This window comes from the organism of the source record quoted next, unplaced genomic scaffold, assembly GCF_019419815.1.
Source record: "Pyrus x bretschneideri cultivar Hongxiangsu unplaced genomic scaffold, Pyrus_bretschneideri_v1 Contig44, whole genome shotgun sequence".
In the NCBI taxonomy this organism is placed as follows: Eukaryota; Viridiplantae; Streptophyta; class Magnoliopsida; order Rosales; family Rosaceae; genus Pyrus; species Pyrus x bretschneideri.
In genome coordinates, this window is record NW_025999768.1 from 2,807,191 (window position 1) to 2,824,997 (window position 17,807).

Consider the following 17,807-nt stretch of genomic DNA (forward strand, 5'->3'; position numbering starts at 1 on the left):
ATCTGGTGTATGTAGTAAGATGAGAAAGGGGATTGGAATGGTTTAAGGCGTGGGGGAATCTGCTTGGTTAGTGGCACGCGAACTTATCGCCCCAAATAATGAGAGTGAGAGAGAGAGAGAACGACTTTCTAGTAAGCTAATTTATAATTTTGAGAGAGAATTTTTAACAAATATATATTTGTTAAATAAAAGAGTGAGGAGGGGTGGGGGATCTTTTGCACTTCCCAAAAGCTTCAAAGAGAAGAAGAGGGAGGGGGAAGGCAGGTGGCCCTTAAAATAAAGGGAAAATGTGGATGGTGAAGGGAAAAGGGAAGACAAAACCAAGGAAAGTGTCGGGCAGTGGAGGCCCAAGGCAGGGCTTCTTTAGCGCCGGTGTCCCCGCTCTGGTTTGCTGCATATTCCTCCTATTTGCTGAATTAAATTCATCACTCATCACTCTGAGTGTGTGCAAGTGTATTGTTGCATTTGCATGCTAATTAATTAATTAAACAGATTAACTGAAACTTGTGTGTCTGTCTTTGTTTTTGTTTACGTGAGTCTCCTTCTTTCTCTCTCTCTCTCTCTCTCTCTCTCTAAGTTTGTGTGTGTGTGAAAGATAGCAACTTTGTACGTACTACTCCTTCTCCTTCCATTCCGAAAGTCTTTATTCTTTTTAGACTAAATCACTTCGCTGACATTCTGCACTCCTGTTCCCAATCTCTCTCTCTCAAGAGTACTACTGCACACACATGAGACTGCATGCATCTTCTCTTTTGACCCATCTGTAAACACGGATAAATTCCTGAAACAAGCGACAAGAATACGTGTACAAAATAATATTTTGTATTAATGATTTTGGGGTTACAATCTCTTTGTAATTTGGTCCTCTGATTCTATCTTCGTAGGGTGTGGGTTTGTGGATGAGTTGTTGATCCAAAGGGCCGTCGGGGCTTGATCTAAGGATGCACAGCTGATGAATGGATCTTCAAGGGGCGTTGGGCTTGATCTTGAAGGTTGATGGATGAACGGATCTTCAAGGGCTTTTGGGCTTAATCTTGAAGGATGAACGGATGTGTGGATTTGTTGAGGTTGTTGATCCAAAGGGGCCGTTGGGGCTTAATCTTAGGATGAACGGATCTTCAAGGGCTTCTGGGCTTAATCTTGAAGGTTGATGGATGAACGGATCTTCAAGGGCTTTTGGGCTTAATCTTGAAGGATGAACGGATGTGTGGATTTGTTGAGGTTGTTGATCCAAAGGGGCCGTTGGGGCTTGATCTTAGGATGAACGGATGATGAGCGATGAACACTTTCTTCAAGGGCCGTCGGGGCTTGATCTTGAGTTGGTGGAAGTTCTTCAAGGGCCGTCGGGGCTTGATCTTGAATTGAACGGATGATGAACGATAAACACTTTCCTCAAGGGCCGTCGGGGCTTGATCTTGAGTTGGTGAAAGTTCTTCAAGGGCCGTCGGGGCTTGATCTTGAATTGAACGGATGGATGATGAACACTTTCCTCAAGGGCCGTCGGGGCTTGATCTTGAGTTGGTGGAAGTTCTTCAAGGGCCGTCGGGGCTTGATCTTGAGTTGGTTGAACGGATGATGAATGAATCTTCAAGGGCCGTTGGGGCTTGATCTTGAAGGATGAACGGATGAGCGGATCTTCAAGGGCTTTTGGGCTTAATCTTGAAGGTTGGTGGATGTTCTTCAAGGGCCGTTGGGGCTTGATCTTGAAGGTTGATGGATGATGAACGAAGATTGCTTTCTCGATCCTTCGGGATTTGCTTGAGAGCTTTAGAGTTTCAAGGCTTCTGCCTTTCTTCCTTCTTTCTTCCTTCTTTCTTCTTTCCTCCCTTCCTTCTCCCCCCAAATGAATGCCTTTGGCCTCCTATTTATAGAATTCCAAAACTTGATTTTTGGATTTAAATAATCAGATGAAATAAATCATTTCTGCCAGGTATTGACACGTGTCATATTTGATGACTTTTCCAATTTATTTCGATTTTTCGTTGAATCACACGCTACATGTAAAATTTATGTGACACGTGAACATTGAAATTTTAATTATTGGTCAACATTCATTTCACCGAAATTTTGATGTCTACACCATCATTTTAGTTTCTATACCTGTACATTCTTTATACTTATTTGGGCACTACGTACCAAGTGCCACTTAGGTCTAACTTAAGTTTGCATAATAGTAGGAGGCCTAAATATGCTGCGAGCTATATTTTCATCTCACTTTCTGTTACTGTTTCAGTATATGATAATGATATACCAATTGTGTATCATGCAAAGTTGCAAATTATCCGTTATGCCATGTTTGGATGAAGAATTTTAAAATTTCATGTAGTTTAGATTAAATTTGGTATGAGTGTTCTATAAAAATTGATCAAACAACTTTAAAAAATGACTAAATGCAATACAGTTGTGTATGTATTACAGATAAGCCAAGCATCTTATTCCTAGATTAAATAATTAATCATCGAAGAAAAGCATGACATACTAATTAAATTGAAAAGGGTGGGGGTCTGAAATATTGATAAAATATTGTAGAAAGAGAGGTGCATTAAAGGAGCTGTTTTGGTATTTTGGTGGGAGAATATTTCAGGTGCATGCGCAGGGGAAGTTGGTTGATTTATTTGAGTACAAACTAAGCATGACAAACCCTAAAGTAGTGTTGCTCCCCATTCACATCATTCCACTCACCTTCTTCTTCTTCTCCCCCTTCCCATATCCTCTCATCCCGAGGTAAAACCTACCAGTATACATTCTCATCCCTCTCCATCCCTTCCCTCTTCACCTCTCCCTCATCTCTCTCTCTCTCTCTCTCTCTCTCTCTCTCTCTCTCTCATCCTGCAGATAGCTGTTTCTTTTGTTATATATATGGCACACTTGTTAACTAGCTCAAAAACTCTGCATTTGTTTGTTTTGACAACTGTTAACCTAAATCCATAACCATAGTGTGTGTATATAGATATCTACATATATAAGTCTATATGTAAATATATGTATATAGCTAAGATATCATGTACGGCTGTTTCTAGAAGATATCCCATCTGTGCTATAATTGTATTCAGATTTTTGTTCTCTTGTATATCTTTCTTATTGCTGCATGTAATGTTTGTATCATGCATGATTTTAAAATCCCACTTCAATAGCTATCGATATTTTTGTGTCTGCATTATTTTTTATGGTGTGGAATATAAAATGTTATTGCCCAAAGCATTTGACTCGATGGTGCTAATTAGATGCAAGTTATTAATATTTTATGGATCCCACAAACCCACTTCAACAAATACTGACCCCAATTCGACACCCTACAATCCACTATATACCTTTGACCCTTCCACCCCACTAAGCTAGCAGCCACCTTAATTAGTTTAATTTTTCTCCATAGGAATTTACCTAAAAAATATTCTCTAACCGTTGTTCTTTAATTTGGTCGTAAATGTGTAGTTATGTTGGTTAGAGCAATATGTACTCCTTCCTTTACATTTAAGATCGAATCTCTCATCTCGTAGTTTAGAGTGAATTAAAAATCGCTTTGTAAAAGAAAATAAATTTGGTTTGATGGAGCCGACATGGGACCATATTTGGTATTCTTTAATTCAAGTACTTTTGCCCCTTTTATTAGGTCAAGGGTAGGCAGCTAGCCCTGCTCAAAAGGCAAAAAGACCGCTACAAACTCTTTAGATTTGTCCACATTTCTTCAACGACTTGACGTGCTTTCGGGTTCATGGTGAAAGAACATCTGCTCTTTTATGGTAGCTTGTTTTATCTTCATTTTTATGGCATGGATATGCATGTTTGAGAAGCAGCAGGGAGAAAGCGATGTTGGTGAGGTTCAATCCGAAGACAGATTTACACATCCCCGCTGGCGTAAATTGATCTCAGATTGAGCCGCGCCAATATCACTTTCTTAATTATTTGTTGCTTATTCATAACTAAATCAATTGCTTTTCCTCTCTAACTTCATCAGGTTTTTATTAACTGATTTAGGGTTTCTGGACTAGCTGGACTAATTTATGTGACTTGTTGCAAGATATCGCATGGTTTAATGTTATTCCTGACCGAATTTATACTTCTATTTGTTAGTTATTAGTCTTTCTTTATCAACAAAATAAGAGTGGAAATTCGAACTTGAAGCAGGAGAGCTAATCGACGGGTCATCTACTAGTTCATAATTCTGATTCCAAGCAGTCTTCGATCTAGAGAGATCGATCACAGATATGCAATCTTCCTCCCTCTCTCTTGTGATTGTTGGTTTATGGTTCGAATATCTGGTTTTACTTTTGATTGATTAACATAGTATTGAGAATGAATCTCACTTGGATAAGGGACCTTGTACGGGTTTATAAGTAAGTTGAGTTACTCCCCATATTATTGGCAATTGATTTTATGGTGGAACTCAACTTTCTTCATGGTATCAGAGCAGGTTGTCCCATGTGTGAAGCCAAATGGCCACACGTGCTCCACGTCACCCCATTTGGGTTGTTCAGGTGTTAGACTTGAAAATTTGTCACATTTGAGGGGGTGTGTTGAAAGTGAATCTCATATCGATGGGAGGAGGGACATTGTATGGGCCAGTAAGTAAGTTAAGCTACTCTCCATATTGTCAATTAGTTTTATGATGGAACCTCAACTTTCTGCACATAGTAACGTACATTCAACTTCAAATGTAGTATTCCCTTATCATCTATACTTAATGAGAGTTTATACTATCATACTGCTTTCATGCACATTTTTGTAACTTACATTCTTTGAACAAAAATTAAATATAGTCACAGAAGTAATTTTTTTTAGAGTTCATTAAAGTGAAAAATTCCCATGGTAACTAATGTCATATGTAGAACAATATTGTTTTGGGTGATGCTAAAAGATCATCTACTTGAACCATATTATGTGGCGACTGATGATTAAATTTCTTCTCTGAATCATCAAAGAAATAATCCAATCATCAACTACCGCATCACATGATTTACAAAATATGATTTTAAAACATAATCTTCCTAGCATTTCCCTACTTTTTTTTAAGACAGAAGAGCTAATTACCTTCCTAAATTTGGAGAAACATATTATTATTCTCATTCTTTCTCTAGAAAAATAACCGTATAGGCCAATATAGGAAAGTAATGGAATCATCAAATTTAATGTTAAAATAGCATGATGAACTTTTGTTTTTCAAATTATATATATTGCTTGAGCATTGTATGTCAATATAACTAATTTTCCTTTCAAATTAAGTTCTCTTTGTACCCTCACGATACTTGTTCTTCTTGACCCTGGTTAGTTATACACGTTCACACTAACCTAACGTTTTCTTTCTGTATTTTTTTTATTTTGTTGTGAAATGGAGACTTGAGACTCTTCATAAATTCTCTACCACCTCATATTTTTTGTCCAATATTTTAAAATATTAGCATGAAAATTCACATTAACTTGTGAAGTGTCAAAAGGTCCATAAAAAAATTTTAGTTTAAGATAATCTCCGTAGAATATCTCTTTTTGTTCTTTAATTAGGTCAACCATTTGAGTTAGAGGCACATATGCAACCACCGCTACCCATATTTATATGCAACCACCGCCACCCATATTTTTAGTTTTTAGACTAAATTCTGACCATTAATCTAAATTCTGCCCCGGCCCAAAAATACAGCCGAGCATGTAGGGTTTAGAAATTGATGGATGTACCACCTATTTGCTTTATTCATGGTTATGACATAGTCATGGACCTAAAATCTTGAGTTTCCCATCAGAGCAGTTAAGTTGACGCGTTGAAAACACGTTCTGTTTCTGATATATTTCCATTAGGTAATTAACTCCATCAAACACTCCCAACAAACTTTTATTTTGTAATTAAATTTTAGGGCACGTCTCGTTGAGGCTGAGGAAATTTAGTTTCTTGAGTTGGTTTTTGTGCATGAAAATGGAGGTGGATATTTGTGAACAAGAGTTGGCCACGAATGCCGCCGCTTGCAGCCTGTTTCCGGCATCTCTATCTCCGCGGAGACTGCTCAGCAGCAGCGGTCGGAAGAACCATGCTTACCAAAAGCTGCCCCAGGAGCCGCTTACGCTCTTCGTCATCAAATTGGATGGTTCTAGCTTTGGTACATAAATTTAATATCATGCGCTGATCATGCTTTTTACGTACGTACATGCATCGTGTGTGTTGTGATTAATTGATTTTCTTCTTCTCAATGGAGGCAGAGATTCAAGTTTCGAAGACGGCGACCGTGGCCGAACTGAACGAGGCAGTGAAAGATGTTTTTAGTCAGTCGTCGATAGATGAAATGATTTCATGGTACGTATGAATACAATCTCGGCATGGATTTGGTTTGTTTTAAAGTAACTAGAAGGTATATATATTTTGTACAATTTCTTTAATATATTTATACAAGAAAAAAGTGATTCAAGTAACTATTGAAATTTCCGAATAGGTCACATGTGTGGGGTAATTTTTGCTTATGCTATGAAGGTCAGAAGCTACTCGATTACAAAGCATTAATCCGACCTTTTGGAATCAAAGATGGCGATAAGGTTGTCTAGCTATATATTATTGTCACCTTTAAACTTCTGCTTTGAATTTTGAGAAATTAGAACAAATGATTTAATTTTTAAATCTCAATTGCTGAAATGATCAGTTTTCAATATATCATCAAATATTCTATTGTTATGTTATCAATATTTGATCAGTATTGTCTTCAATATTTGATTTTGATCAATTCAACAATTGAGATTTCATTTCTGATTATTTTACTAAATTTCCTTGAATTTTCATCTAATTTTTCTTGACTTCCAAGATTTAATGATATATTGTAATTTTGGTTTAAAATGTGCAGATATTTTTTGTTCGACATGCTTCAATAATTAAGTATGAGCGAGAAAAGCGGCGGATAGGGTTGTGGAGGAAAAGGATATGTGACATCTCTACTTATGAACAGCTGGTGAAGTTGTGATGATGATGAATGACAATCACACATGAATAATTTGTATGCATGCATGCATGCAATATTAGGGTTTGTAGACGAATGCTTCCACTTGAGAAATCCGATTCTTTCATTTTTTTATTAAGGCATGTGCGTTGTTTATAGTTGTATATAGCAAGAATCACAGGGAACTTGTTAGTTAAAATCATGTGTACAGCCCAATGAACAACCAGCAGAGAATTGTAAATTGTTGAAATATTTCATGGATCGATTACGAAAACTGAAATCGAGGTTACTAGATCTCCAGATGATCAGCTTCAGTTTGAAATCCGACTCTGCAGAGAGCATATATGTACACCTATAGGAAGGTGCAGCATGACTAAGAGAGGAGAGGATGCAGATGAAAGCCAGGGCTTTATGTATCGAAATGGTAGATCATAAGAGGATTATATCTGTCTTCATCTGTATGTTTACAGCAAGTTTCAATAAATTTTAATGTAAGAGAGAATAAAAAAGTTGAAATTTCCAGAAGTTTTTTATTGTAATGCCATGTGGTATTACAAATCTGTTCATGGTACAAAACATAAATCTATTTCTTAATAGGGTGATGCTATTCATGTACGTCTCTTTTTACGTCATACACACTCATCTTAATTTATGTTCTTTGATTCTCTTCAAATCATTTGATTTGATGACCGAAAATTGAGAGATGTATATGGAAGGTAAAAAAGGGTGTGTGGATATATAGCACCACCCTTAATATTATACCTTACTTCCATCACTCATATAAATCACGTTGATCGTTCGCCTATATGTTTTATAACACTGCAAAATTTCGATCAAAGTGGCTGACATTAATTAGCTGCAAATATATATCTCAAATGAAACGTAGGCGTGATGAATGATGATTCCAAAATATCAGATGTGAGCTCTCCTAGCCTCTTCCACTTGTCACTTTGGCTCGAAGATTTCATATACAACCGTTAACAAAAGGCGACCTTTGTTTCATTCAATCGTGTGTCAAGTCTGCAGTCCAGGAAAGGGATTGACTAAGCGCAACAATCATCTGCGTTGCTGCTTGCCAGTATTTAACGGAGAGTCTCTGATGCTCTTAGACTGGCTGTAGGTGAGCTGGTGAGTTCCGTCAGGTTTCTTCATTCGCCTTCCTTGTTGAGATAAACGAGAATTATGAGATAAAATGGCGAGGTCATTGACATCCTGCAACGGAGTAAGAACCCTCTCGACTTTATCCATTGTAGGGTGGGATTTTGGTCCCTACTAAGGCAGCTGTAAGCCAATTGTGAGACCTTCAGGACCCCTTTAATGGAGTAGTTCAATTCCAAGCGTGGATCCACTAGAAAGGAAAGCTTTCGCTTGTCAGCTAAATGTGGCCGAGCCCATGCCCCAAGGTTTTGTTCTCTGCTAGGGCATTTCTTGTCCTTGGATCTTCTTCCTGTTCAAATCTTAACTAAAACCACACCAAGGCTCTATTTTCTCCTGAGTATACACATCAGTTTTAGATGTCAAGTGTCCTGCGAAAACGAAGGGAACACAAATTGTACCGGTTAGACCTCCAATTTCTTATGAAACAAGAAACTCATACAGAGATCTTTGAGTTAATTATGTTCTGAACCAATAGGATTAAAAAATAAGTTCACCTAGCTAAGCTCATTTGGACATTCATATTTCCCGAGTGCTTTGCTCTTAAGGTTTGACTCTCTTTTCTTTGAATGTAATACATATAAAACATGGACAATGATTGTCTGCCCTCCCACTTCTGGTGCCCTCCCGTGCCCTCCTGTTTGTTCGGTCACGGTTAAATCACGTCAACATTTTATATTACTATTCATTTTTATCTTATTATCTCTATAAAAAAAATAATATAAAATGTTGACGTGACTTAACCGTGACCACTACAAAATAGGACGGTACGGGAGGGTAGACAATCCTTGTCCGTAAAACATACATGATAGCTATCAGTCTTCTTAAACTTCTAAGTATTACATAAGGATTGTACTGTATCAATTTCGAATGTCTCGAAAAATTTGAACCATCTGTTATGATCTTCCTTAACATACTCTGGAGTAGCACAGCCATATGTTCCAACAACCCTAGTAGAAACATGCGTATTGTCTCCCTCAACCGGGATTTCGCCAAACCAAAATCTGAAAGCTTTGCATTGTAGGACAATAGGAGGCGAAAGATGGAGGATGTGTAATGAATTGAATTGTGAAAACCACATATGCCCTGCATAGCAAATATACCAAAACCCTTTTCAAGTTGGGACTTACTTGGTAACAAGGAGCCATATATTGGCCAACATGTAGGACCCCAAATTAGATCATGCGTATGATCAAGCCTAGTGGTGGGATCAATCGTGATAGCGCCGGGCTGATTATGGTCGTTTTCTGCTTGTGAGTCTCGTAAGCATGAATTATCTGGACAAACAACATCCAACTCAAATCATACATATTATCAAGCTCCATCATATTTAATATGAGTAAAGCTTTTACAAAAGTGTTAAGATTAGTCGTGCATGCGTTTCAATTAAGATTTTAACTATTCTGACTTTGTGAGTCATACAAGTATGAATGGTTAGAACCAACGCCACCAAATTCGGAGAATTTCATGCATCAAATATGGTATCATGCTGGGGTTTGGGGATAATAATCCTAAGAGTATGTGATTTGATGCTAGGGTTTATATGCTTCTTTTTACTAGTTTTCACTCCACCATCTGAAAAGCCAAGTCTGTGCATCAGAACACGAAGCCCCATTCCATCGTCACCTTCAACTCAGTGGAGGTTGGTGGTTGTCATTCGTTGGGTCACACTCTCCAGTCTATTAATTTACATCCAATTTTTATTGCTGGAGCACTTTTTTGGTTCCAACTTCCAATGATGCTAATCTTGCCTCCGGAACTCAGGGAAAAACCATGGAATGGAAACCCTAAATATTTGAAGGATCCAGAACAGTCGGATTGTGAAGGGGGTGAGTCAATTTAAAATCACACTTCCACCATAGGAGATAATTTTGAGTCTGCCTGAATATGAGAAAATACGTCATATGTCATTATACAAGTAGATGAACACTTGAAAGAAAAAAACTTCATTCTATTTGTATAATAACATATAATGTACCACGTGTTCCAAACACATTGAAAAATCTCTTCTACCATAGAATATAGCATTTCAAATAACACATTCAAATATAGTTGTATTTGCCACTCAGTACTATGGTTTGATGGTATTCCTCTTCGCTTGGAAGTGAGAGGGTTTTAGATTTAAATCTTGTGGATGACGAATTCGATACCAAATTAAGCTATCTATTATATGGTTTAATCGAACTCTCATCTCTTTAATGCAAAATATCAATGTTGTAAAAAAAGACAGTCAGACCGACGTCTGATAAATATCACCATCAATAAAACTGTAAAATAATGTGCAATTGCAAGTATACGTAGGCTTGACTTTGGGTTGGGCCTCTTACCCAGCCCATAAAAAATCATTAAAAAATGGAAAACGTAGAGCGAGAGAGGATTTAATTGACTTGCAATCCAGGGCGGCGCCGGCTCCTTGAACCAAACGACCGAGCAACGTCAAACAAAGCAAAAGATAATAAGAAAACTCACGACATGATAACGTCACACACCCAACCTCCAACTTCCCATACACTCTCAAGCACTGCCCAATAGAGACCATCCACGTACCCCACCAACAAACTTAACAACCATTCTTCTCTGACGTGTCGTCATCTGATTCGTGGCCCTCGTGAACCAGGCGTTATTCTATCACCAATCTCCTTACCGGTGATCCGCTCTGGAGGGAAACTCCAAAAGCCAAAAGCCCCATGGGAGAAAGCAACACAGAAGCACCAAAGATTCAATGTCCGATTAAATACTTTCCCGATATTATATTTCTCTCCCCATAAAACTTTGAAATTGTAATTGTTGCCAAATTTGGGGAAATTAGGGGTTGGAATTGGAGGGGGTTGCGATCTGGATCGGAAATTAGGGTTGGAAATTGGGGGAAAACTGAAATCGAAACGGTGCGCTGCATGAGAAGGAAGCCGACGGCGGGGGAGAGGGAGGAGGAAGAAGAGAGAGAGTGAGAGAAGGCAAAACATGTCTGCCGTAGTGTGCGGGAAGAGATCATCGATTTTCGAAGACAACTCGCTGCCGTCGACTTCCCCTCCCGTCTCCTCCGCTTCCAAGAGAATCCGCTGCTCTTCTTCTTCCTCCCCTGTTCGCTTCTCTCCTCCCTCCACGACGTCGTTTGCTGCCTCGCATTTGATCGAACACCTCAGGGCCGTTTTCCCGGACATGGACAACCAGGTTCACATTTCATTCATTTTTCTCTTCTTCTTTTTTTCATTAATTAATCAATTCTGTGTAATTATGTTGGAATTGTTGATTTTTATTGTTGTATGCATCATTCGAAGGGATAAATTTGATTGCTTGGATTGGATTGGATTGGATTGGATAGGACCGGATTGGGTTAGCGAGCCTAATTTAAATGCCCAGTATTAAAGGGAACGCATTTTCTTAGTTTTCGGCGTACCCGAATTTCGTATGCCATGATTACCTTGAATTGTTTAGTTCAATTGTGAAACTACAAATGGAATCCCTCTTGCATTTTCGTGTGTTCGGGCTGTTTTTATGATAATTGGTTTGAGTCTAGTTGATCATTTCGTGGCATATTACATGTTTCTCTATCATTTTTTTTTTATATTAAATCTTCGTTCTCTGGCATATTTGCTTTGTTGCATTTCTGATTTTCCGACTGCCATGAAGTGTATGTTTACATACAGATACGTATGTGTGTGCGCTTGTGTGTATATATACACACACTATACAGGGAGTTAAACATGTGTGACACGGATGTACGCTGCCCCTTCAATGTTGTTGGTTGCATTGACATTTGTTGTGTAACTCGATCAACAACCCAACGTGATTGGTGACCTCCCGTAATTGAAACTCTGCATGCATATACGTGCTATTTTTGTTTTTCTTGTCGTAGATTCTTAATATCCTTCGACTTTGGAGGATGTGCATCATATCTAGTTAATTAAGATGACAAGTTACTAAGCATTTTGAAATTATTATCCTAGCTTCTGGAGGGAGCACTTGAAGAATGTGGTGGTGATTTGGATTCGGCTATCAAAAGTTTGAATGAGCTACGTTTAGGTTCTGCAGCAGGAAAATCTGATATAGCGCCAGAAGCAAATGTGCAACTCCAATCACAAAGTATGAGCAGATACTTTCTTGCTTTACCTACAAAGTTATATCGTTGTCTCACCTTCCACAGGGCTTACCACTGTGACAGTCTTTCAAGAAGTGAATCTGTAAGTTTTTTGGTAATCTTGCTAGTAGTGTAGACATTAAGGGGGGTGGATCAATATTTTGTTTCAGGTGCGGTAGCAACAAATGGAGAGGTTGCAATTATTGATGATCCATCAGTGCAAAATAACCTTCCCAAGGATGGAGCAGAGTGGGTGGAGCTTGTTGTCAGAGAGATGATGAGTGCCTCTAACATGGACGATGCTAAAGCTCGTGCTTCAAGGGTGCTTGAGGCTTTGGAGAAGTCTATTAGTGCTCGTGCAACCACAGAGGTAGCCCAAAGCTTTCGCCAGGTATGACCTCTTAATTACATATATTGCATGTCCAATATATGTCTCTTTGTCTAGTTGCTTCTTGTTTTTTTCTTCCCTTGGCATTTAGTTGAAAACCGGGAGAATGTTTGAGGATGCAACATCTATTAATTTTCCTTTTTTTTTTTTTACATAATGGCTTTAGCTGTACTTTTGTTTTTCCTTGTTGTAGGAAAATATGATGCTGAAGGAACAATTGGAAGCTATTATTCAGGAAAATACAATTTTAAAGCGGGCTGTATCCACTCAGCATGAACGGCAGAAGGAGTTTGAAGATAGAGGCCAGGAATTGCAGCATCTGAAGCAACTGGTGGCCCAGTACCAGGAACAATTGAGAACCCTCGAGGTTGAGCTCAGGAACCTAATCACTATACAAGCTTATATTTCGATGGAAGTTTGGGAGCAGAACATGGTCTTGTTTGCTTTATACAAACAGCTCATTACATGATCTCCTTGCTAGCCTGTTACCGTTCCTTTTTAAGTTGATTCTTCATCCTGGTCATTGCTTGCTTAAGTTTTCTAAATTCTTTGTTGCTGATCACCATCATTTGATTACTTCTTTTATACCTTATCAGGTGAACAACTATGCACTTACAATGCACCTAAAGCAGGCACAACAAAGCAGCTCCATCCCAGGGCATTTTCATCCGGATGTTTTCTAAAGAATTTGTATACAGATAAACGTTTCTTCGGCTTTGTGGATGGATCACGTGCTTTCGTGTGTAAGTTTTAATGACATGAAGGCACTTCAAACTGTATTTGTGTTGATTGGGAAATCACAACTCAGTTTCGTTGAAAGACGGAAGTCAGGGATATGTTCTGGTTGCCATTTGGCCGATGTCTGTAATTCGGAATTATTTGAAGGCACAATGATGTTATGTAGGTTTTATAGGAAGAAACATTTAGTGATTTAATTGTATCTTTATACTTCAATTAAAGATGGTTTATGCTTTAAACCCTGTTATTCAATCGAATTCGTCGGCTGAATTCTTGTACATTCCATGCATCCTCTACAATTTTTTGTGTCCACCAAGTGACCGTACAGATCCAAAATTTGATCTCAGTTATCATCTGTGAATGGCATCTTTGCTTCCGTGGGCATCGTTCATTCCTTGTCCTTTTCCCCGATTTTTGCTCTATGCCGAAACCTAAACGTTAAGCCAGCAACACTTCCAAATGCCATTTCGATGGGCAGGGAAACCCGGACGTGTGGTTTTGGCCGGGGTTTCGTGAGGTATTGAAGGATGAAAGAGAAACTTTGAAAAGTACGGTCTCTCTGGTATTCTACCTCTATCTATCCCGGGTTGTTCGCCGGTGAATGTGAATAAGTTGTGTGGTCTGTAAGAGACTTGTAGCTTAAGTAATTAAAAGTGTTTATCACTGCACTCAACTTGAGGTCCTGTCCACGAAATTTATTTTCTCAAAATCGTTTGAATTTCTGTATATAAAAAGTAAGTGGGAATTGATTACCAAAAATAAGTAAGTGGGAATATGAATTGGAGGAGAATTCTCTACCCTTTTAATCTCTTTACCCTTTCATACCCTTCTATTTGAACGGTCACGGTTAAGCCACATTAACATCTTATATTAATTTTTTTTATAGAGATAATAAGATAAAAAATAATATATAAGATGAGGTGATGGAAGGGGATGAGAATAGAAGGGTAGAGAATCCACCTCCATATGAATTTGCCGTTTCGTACATGCAAGGGATCTCTTTCGCACCATAAACTTGACTTTCTCTGAATCACTTTGATTACTCGATGGACAGGGAAATTGCTTCATGAAGACGGCACTATTCTATGTTGCAGAAAATTTTGATATAGCAGCAGAAATACGGATGTCGCTTCAATGCCACAATTGTTTTAGCTGAGAAATTTGATTTTTACAATTATTCAAATATTTTATATACAATCTTAATCGTTTAGAAATATATATATAATGATCCCTTTTAACTTTTTCTTTTGGCTTTTGCTTTTGTTCCTTTTTTAATGCAAATGCCAACGAAGATCCTAGGCTGTATTGATTTATTCACAATATGCTTTCAGCCAGCCATGAAATTTACAATTGGGCACATGTCTAGACAGAAAACTACAAACATGGCCTAGAGATGAGTTTTTGGAAACTTCACAGGCTTAAAAAATATTTAAATTGCTGACAACATCTGTTTTTCTTTTTGGCCTCAAGCTGACGACAGTTGTGTGAAACTATAACACACAAAACAAAACATTGTAAACGGCTTATAACTCAATTAGTTAAGAGCATTCAACAAGCGGTTTGTTGCTCAGTTGGCTAGGACTATTCACCTTTTGTCTCAAGATTTTGATTTCGAGTTCAATTTCATTCTTCCCGATATTGCTTGTATAGAAAAGAATTGCAATACATCATATGCTGTTGAACTCATCAAGGTTGGAGAGAAATATTACAGATAATAATATCACACAGCAAGAGGGGGTAAAAGGTAAATGTCTATTGAAAACCCATAAGGGCATTGACCATGATGGTCTGTCTGCCAATGAAAAGTTAAAATAAACTAATTTAGAGAGAGACAGCAATGAAGGCTACTACTTTAGAGAGAGACAGCGAAGAAGGTTGGTTAGGGAGGAATGGCATCCTATGCCATGACACAGGGTGGTTGTGAGTTGAAGATGAAGCTGCAAATTAATCAATGTCTGGTTTTTCTTGTTTCCCATACAACTTGGTGCATGTGTTTGGACACGAGGAATACCTACCTAAACCTGAGAAACGGCATCTCAATCCAATCACCTAGTATGAATGTTGTTTCGGTAACAAGTTGATGAAGGGTGATGAAACTTATTGGATCTTTGGAGGTAAGAGTACCTAAACTTGAGAAACGATGTCTCAAGCCAATTATGCATACCATTTAATGCAAGAAGTTGATGATGGTAATTAAACCTTACTAGCTTTGGAAGTAGGAGCTTAATTAGAGATCAATACCTAATTAGTGGGCTAATAGAAGTCCTCCACCTTTCATCATCCTCTTGAACTCATCAAAATTAACCATACCATCTCCATCCCTATCAACTTTCTTCACCATCTCCTTACAATCCTCCACCTTATTCCCCTCTCTCAATCCCAAAGAACACAACACCACCGCCAACTCCTCCACCGAAATCAACCCATCTTTATCCTTATCAAACACACCAAACGCCTCCTTCAACTCCTGCTCCTCCTCCGCTCCTCCCCCATCCCCGCCCTCCACTCCCCCATCATCCCGACGGCGCATGGACCCGCACAGCATGCAAAACTCATCAAAGTCAATCAACCCATCTCCATTAGCATCCACCTTCTTCACCATTTCTTCCACCTCCGCATCACTCATAAAAATCCTGATATTCTTCAGTGACTCCTTGAGCTCCTGCTTTGTGATGAACCCGTCACTGTTCTTGTCGAATGTGGCAAACATTTGCTTCAGCTCCGCCGCCTGATCTGCTACTTTTGGTTGCGGACTAATACTATTCACAACAAGATTATCTTTGTCCTTGCTTGGAGTGGTAGTAGGAGTGGAGTAGGGATTGGACAAAGATTGAAACCAAGCAAGGAGCTTGGTGGTGGGAAAACGAAAGAAAATATTGACGAGGCCAGCTATGAATAAGACTGCTAATAAAAGTACGGTGGTTACCGCCATTTTTTCTGTTTTTTTTTTTTTTTTTTTTTTTTTTTTTTTCAGCTACTAAGGAGAAGAAAATGATAAGGAAGGAGAAGGAGAAGAAGAAGAAGAAAGAAGACGAGGAGGCAAAGAGCAAGGAGAAGAACTGACTTTGTCGTCTTATCAAAGTCTTTGGTAAAATCTTCCAAATTACATCTTCCAGCACTACGCGGTTTTTGGTATGCTTTTCGATTCCATTGTCCCACAAACCGCGTGATCTCAACATAAAATAATGCGACACTTAAACATACATTTGTTTTCTTACTTACTAATTGTATGTATTATTTTTGCTAACAGTAGTACTCTCAAAGTTGACTTCCAATTATACATGGGTACACTGCCCTAATTTGGAGGGAGTTCTTTGCCCGACTATCTGCGTACGGCATCATAGACAATTAGCCTATCAGGTGAGTTTGAGTGCGTGTTCCAAACAGACAACTCTCTCTGTGTGAGCGCATGCTCGCATAGCTACATGGTCCGCCTCTAGGATAGTGAAATTTCTTCCTAACTAGAGCTACTTAAACACAAGGTCATCTTATTCACGAAGAGGTGACTTAATGATAGAGGACAAATTCCTGACATATATTGTATTCCACAAGGTATGTCTTGAGTTCAATTTTTGTCATTGTGAATCACATGATAATGATCATGGAGAGGTTGAAATGTCTTTATGAGTCTTTCCGACCTTCAGAAGAGTAAACTACCGTGATGATATCACTAGTTGGTCCATTAAAAAACAAAACACATGATGTCATCTTTGAAAGTAATTCTTAGATAGTGATAACGGTAGGATTGTATGTTCAATTTGAACTGAAATTAATAACAGAGGTTTTTTTTTTTTTTTTTTTTAGTACATCGGTATTTTTACACTAAAGGAAGAGAAAGGTCAGCTAAGTCACACATGGATAGCCTAATTTGGTATCGAATTCGTCGTCCACAAGATTTAAACCTAAGACCTCTTACATCTAAGTAAAAAGGAATACCACAAAACTGTAGTACTGAATAGCAATAATAGAGTTAACCACAAAGGTAATATTAAGAGTTTTTTCGCCACATGAGCAATATTGATGAAACGAATACAAATTAAATGGCTTAACCTCATTTGAATGAGTCTTATCTTTATTTTGTTTGAGTTCCACGGTAGCCTTAGAATTCTGTTCCGTTGCCACCACTAAGAAAATCAGTAGGTGCCGGTCCCTATCATTGTCGTTGTAGATGGGCAGACGTAGAAGATAGTACGACTAGTTTTGGCTTTTGAGATTGTTGAACAATTTGCACCTCTGCCGGTCAACAAATTGAAGGGTTTTTGGTGTTGGTCTTGGTCTCTTAGGAAGTAGATATTTTGGTGAAAATGTTTTTAAAATATTTTTTTTTTTTTGAACCTAAAAACACTTTAAGTTACGTGCTTCTTGTAGAAAACACTTCAAGTTCTTTTAGAATCTAAAAACATTTTTTTCTTCTAAAAACACTTTTCAATTATTTTTAAAACATTTCCAAACGAGCCTTATTCATTTGTTTGTTTAAACAATGCACTTTAATTGTAAGTTGCAAACATAATTAGATAAATAAAGGACACTAGCTAGATCT

General features: G+C 38.2%; 3 protein-coding genes across 8 annotated transcripts; 2 read left to right on the forward strand and 1 right to left on the reverse strand.

Moving 5' to 3' along the window:
• Positions 1 to 2,949: 2,949 nt before the first annotated feature.
• On the forward strand, positions 2,950 to 7,468 carry LOC103953913. Of its 6 annotated transcripts, none has more exons than XM_048567135.1 (6): positions 2,950 to 3,740; positions 4,072 to 4,566; positions 5,909 to 6,083; positions 6,180 to 6,277; positions 6,414 to 6,513; positions 6,816 to 7,468. In XM_048567135.1, the coding sequence occupies exons 2-6, from the start codon at positions 4,397 to 4,399 to the stop codon at positions 6,930 to 6,932; spliced, it is 660 nt and encodes a 219-aa protein (XP_048423092.1). In that variant the 5' UTR covers positions 2,950 to 3,740; positions 4,072 to 4,396; the 3' UTR covers positions 6,933 to 7,468. The 6 variants fall into 6 exon arrangements, with proteins under 6 accessions (XP_048423092.1, XP_048423093.1, XP_048423095.1 ...); XM_048567136.1 differs by having other exon boundaries at positions 4,123 to 4,566; XM_048567138.1 differs by having other exon boundaries at positions 2,950 to 4,562; positions 6,184 to 6,277; positions 6,452 to 6,513.
• A 3,020-nt stretch (positions 7,469 to 10,488) lies between these two features.
• On the forward strand, positions 10,489 to 13,545 carry LOC125469626. The gene is made up of 5 exons (XM_048567216.1): positions 10,489 to 11,234; positions 12,011 to 12,146; positions 12,312 to 12,532; positions 12,723 to 12,896; positions 13,126 to 13,545. The coding sequence occupies exons 1-5, from the start codon at positions 11,025 to 11,027 to the stop codon at positions 13,210 to 13,212; spliced, it is 828 nt and encodes a 275-aa protein (XP_048423173.1). The 5' UTR covers positions 10,489 to 11,024; the 3' UTR covers positions 13,213 to 13,545.
• Positions 13,546 to 14,939: 1,394 nt separating this feature from the next.
• LOC125467867 (calmodulin-like protein 3) lies at positions 14,940 to 16,433 on the reverse strand. The gene has a single exon (XM_048567217.1). The coding sequence runs from the start codon at positions 16,197 to 16,199 to the stop codon at positions 15,513 to 15,515; it is 687 nt and encodes a 228-aa protein (XP_048423174.1). The 5' UTR covers positions 16,200 to 16,433; the 3' UTR covers positions 14,940 to 15,512.
• Between the last annotated feature and the right edge of the window lie 1,374 nt (positions 16,434 to 17,807).

Coding starts and splice junctions, on each gene's coding strand:
- LOC103953913 (XM_048567135.1), top strand. CDS start 4,397: ATGGTATCAGAGCAGGTTGTCCCATGTGTGAAGCCAAATGGCCACACG. Junction 4,567..5,908: donor GACATTGTATGGGCCAGTAA/GTAAGTTAAGCT, acceptor ATGAAAATGGAG/GTGGATATTTGTGAACAAGA. Junction 6,514..6,815: donor GAATCAAAGATGGCGATAAG/GTTGTCTAGCTA, acceptor TAAAATGTGCAG/ATATTTTTTGTTCGACATGC.
- LOC125469626 (XM_048567216.1), top strand. CDS start 11,025: ATGTCTGCCGTAGTGTGCGGGAAGAGATCATCGATTTTCGAAGACAAC. Junction 12,147..12,311: donor TGTGCAACTCCAATCACAAA/GTATGAGCAGAT, acceptor ATTTTGTTTCAG/GTGCGGTAGCAACAAATGGA. Junction 12,897..13,125: donor AACAATTGAGAACCCTCGAG/GTTGAGCTCAGG, acceptor ATACCTTATCAG/GTGAACAACTATGCACTTAC.
- LOC125467867 (XM_048567217.1), bottom strand. CDS start 16,199: ATGGCGGTAACCACCGTACTTTTATTAGCAGTCTTATTCATAGCTGGC.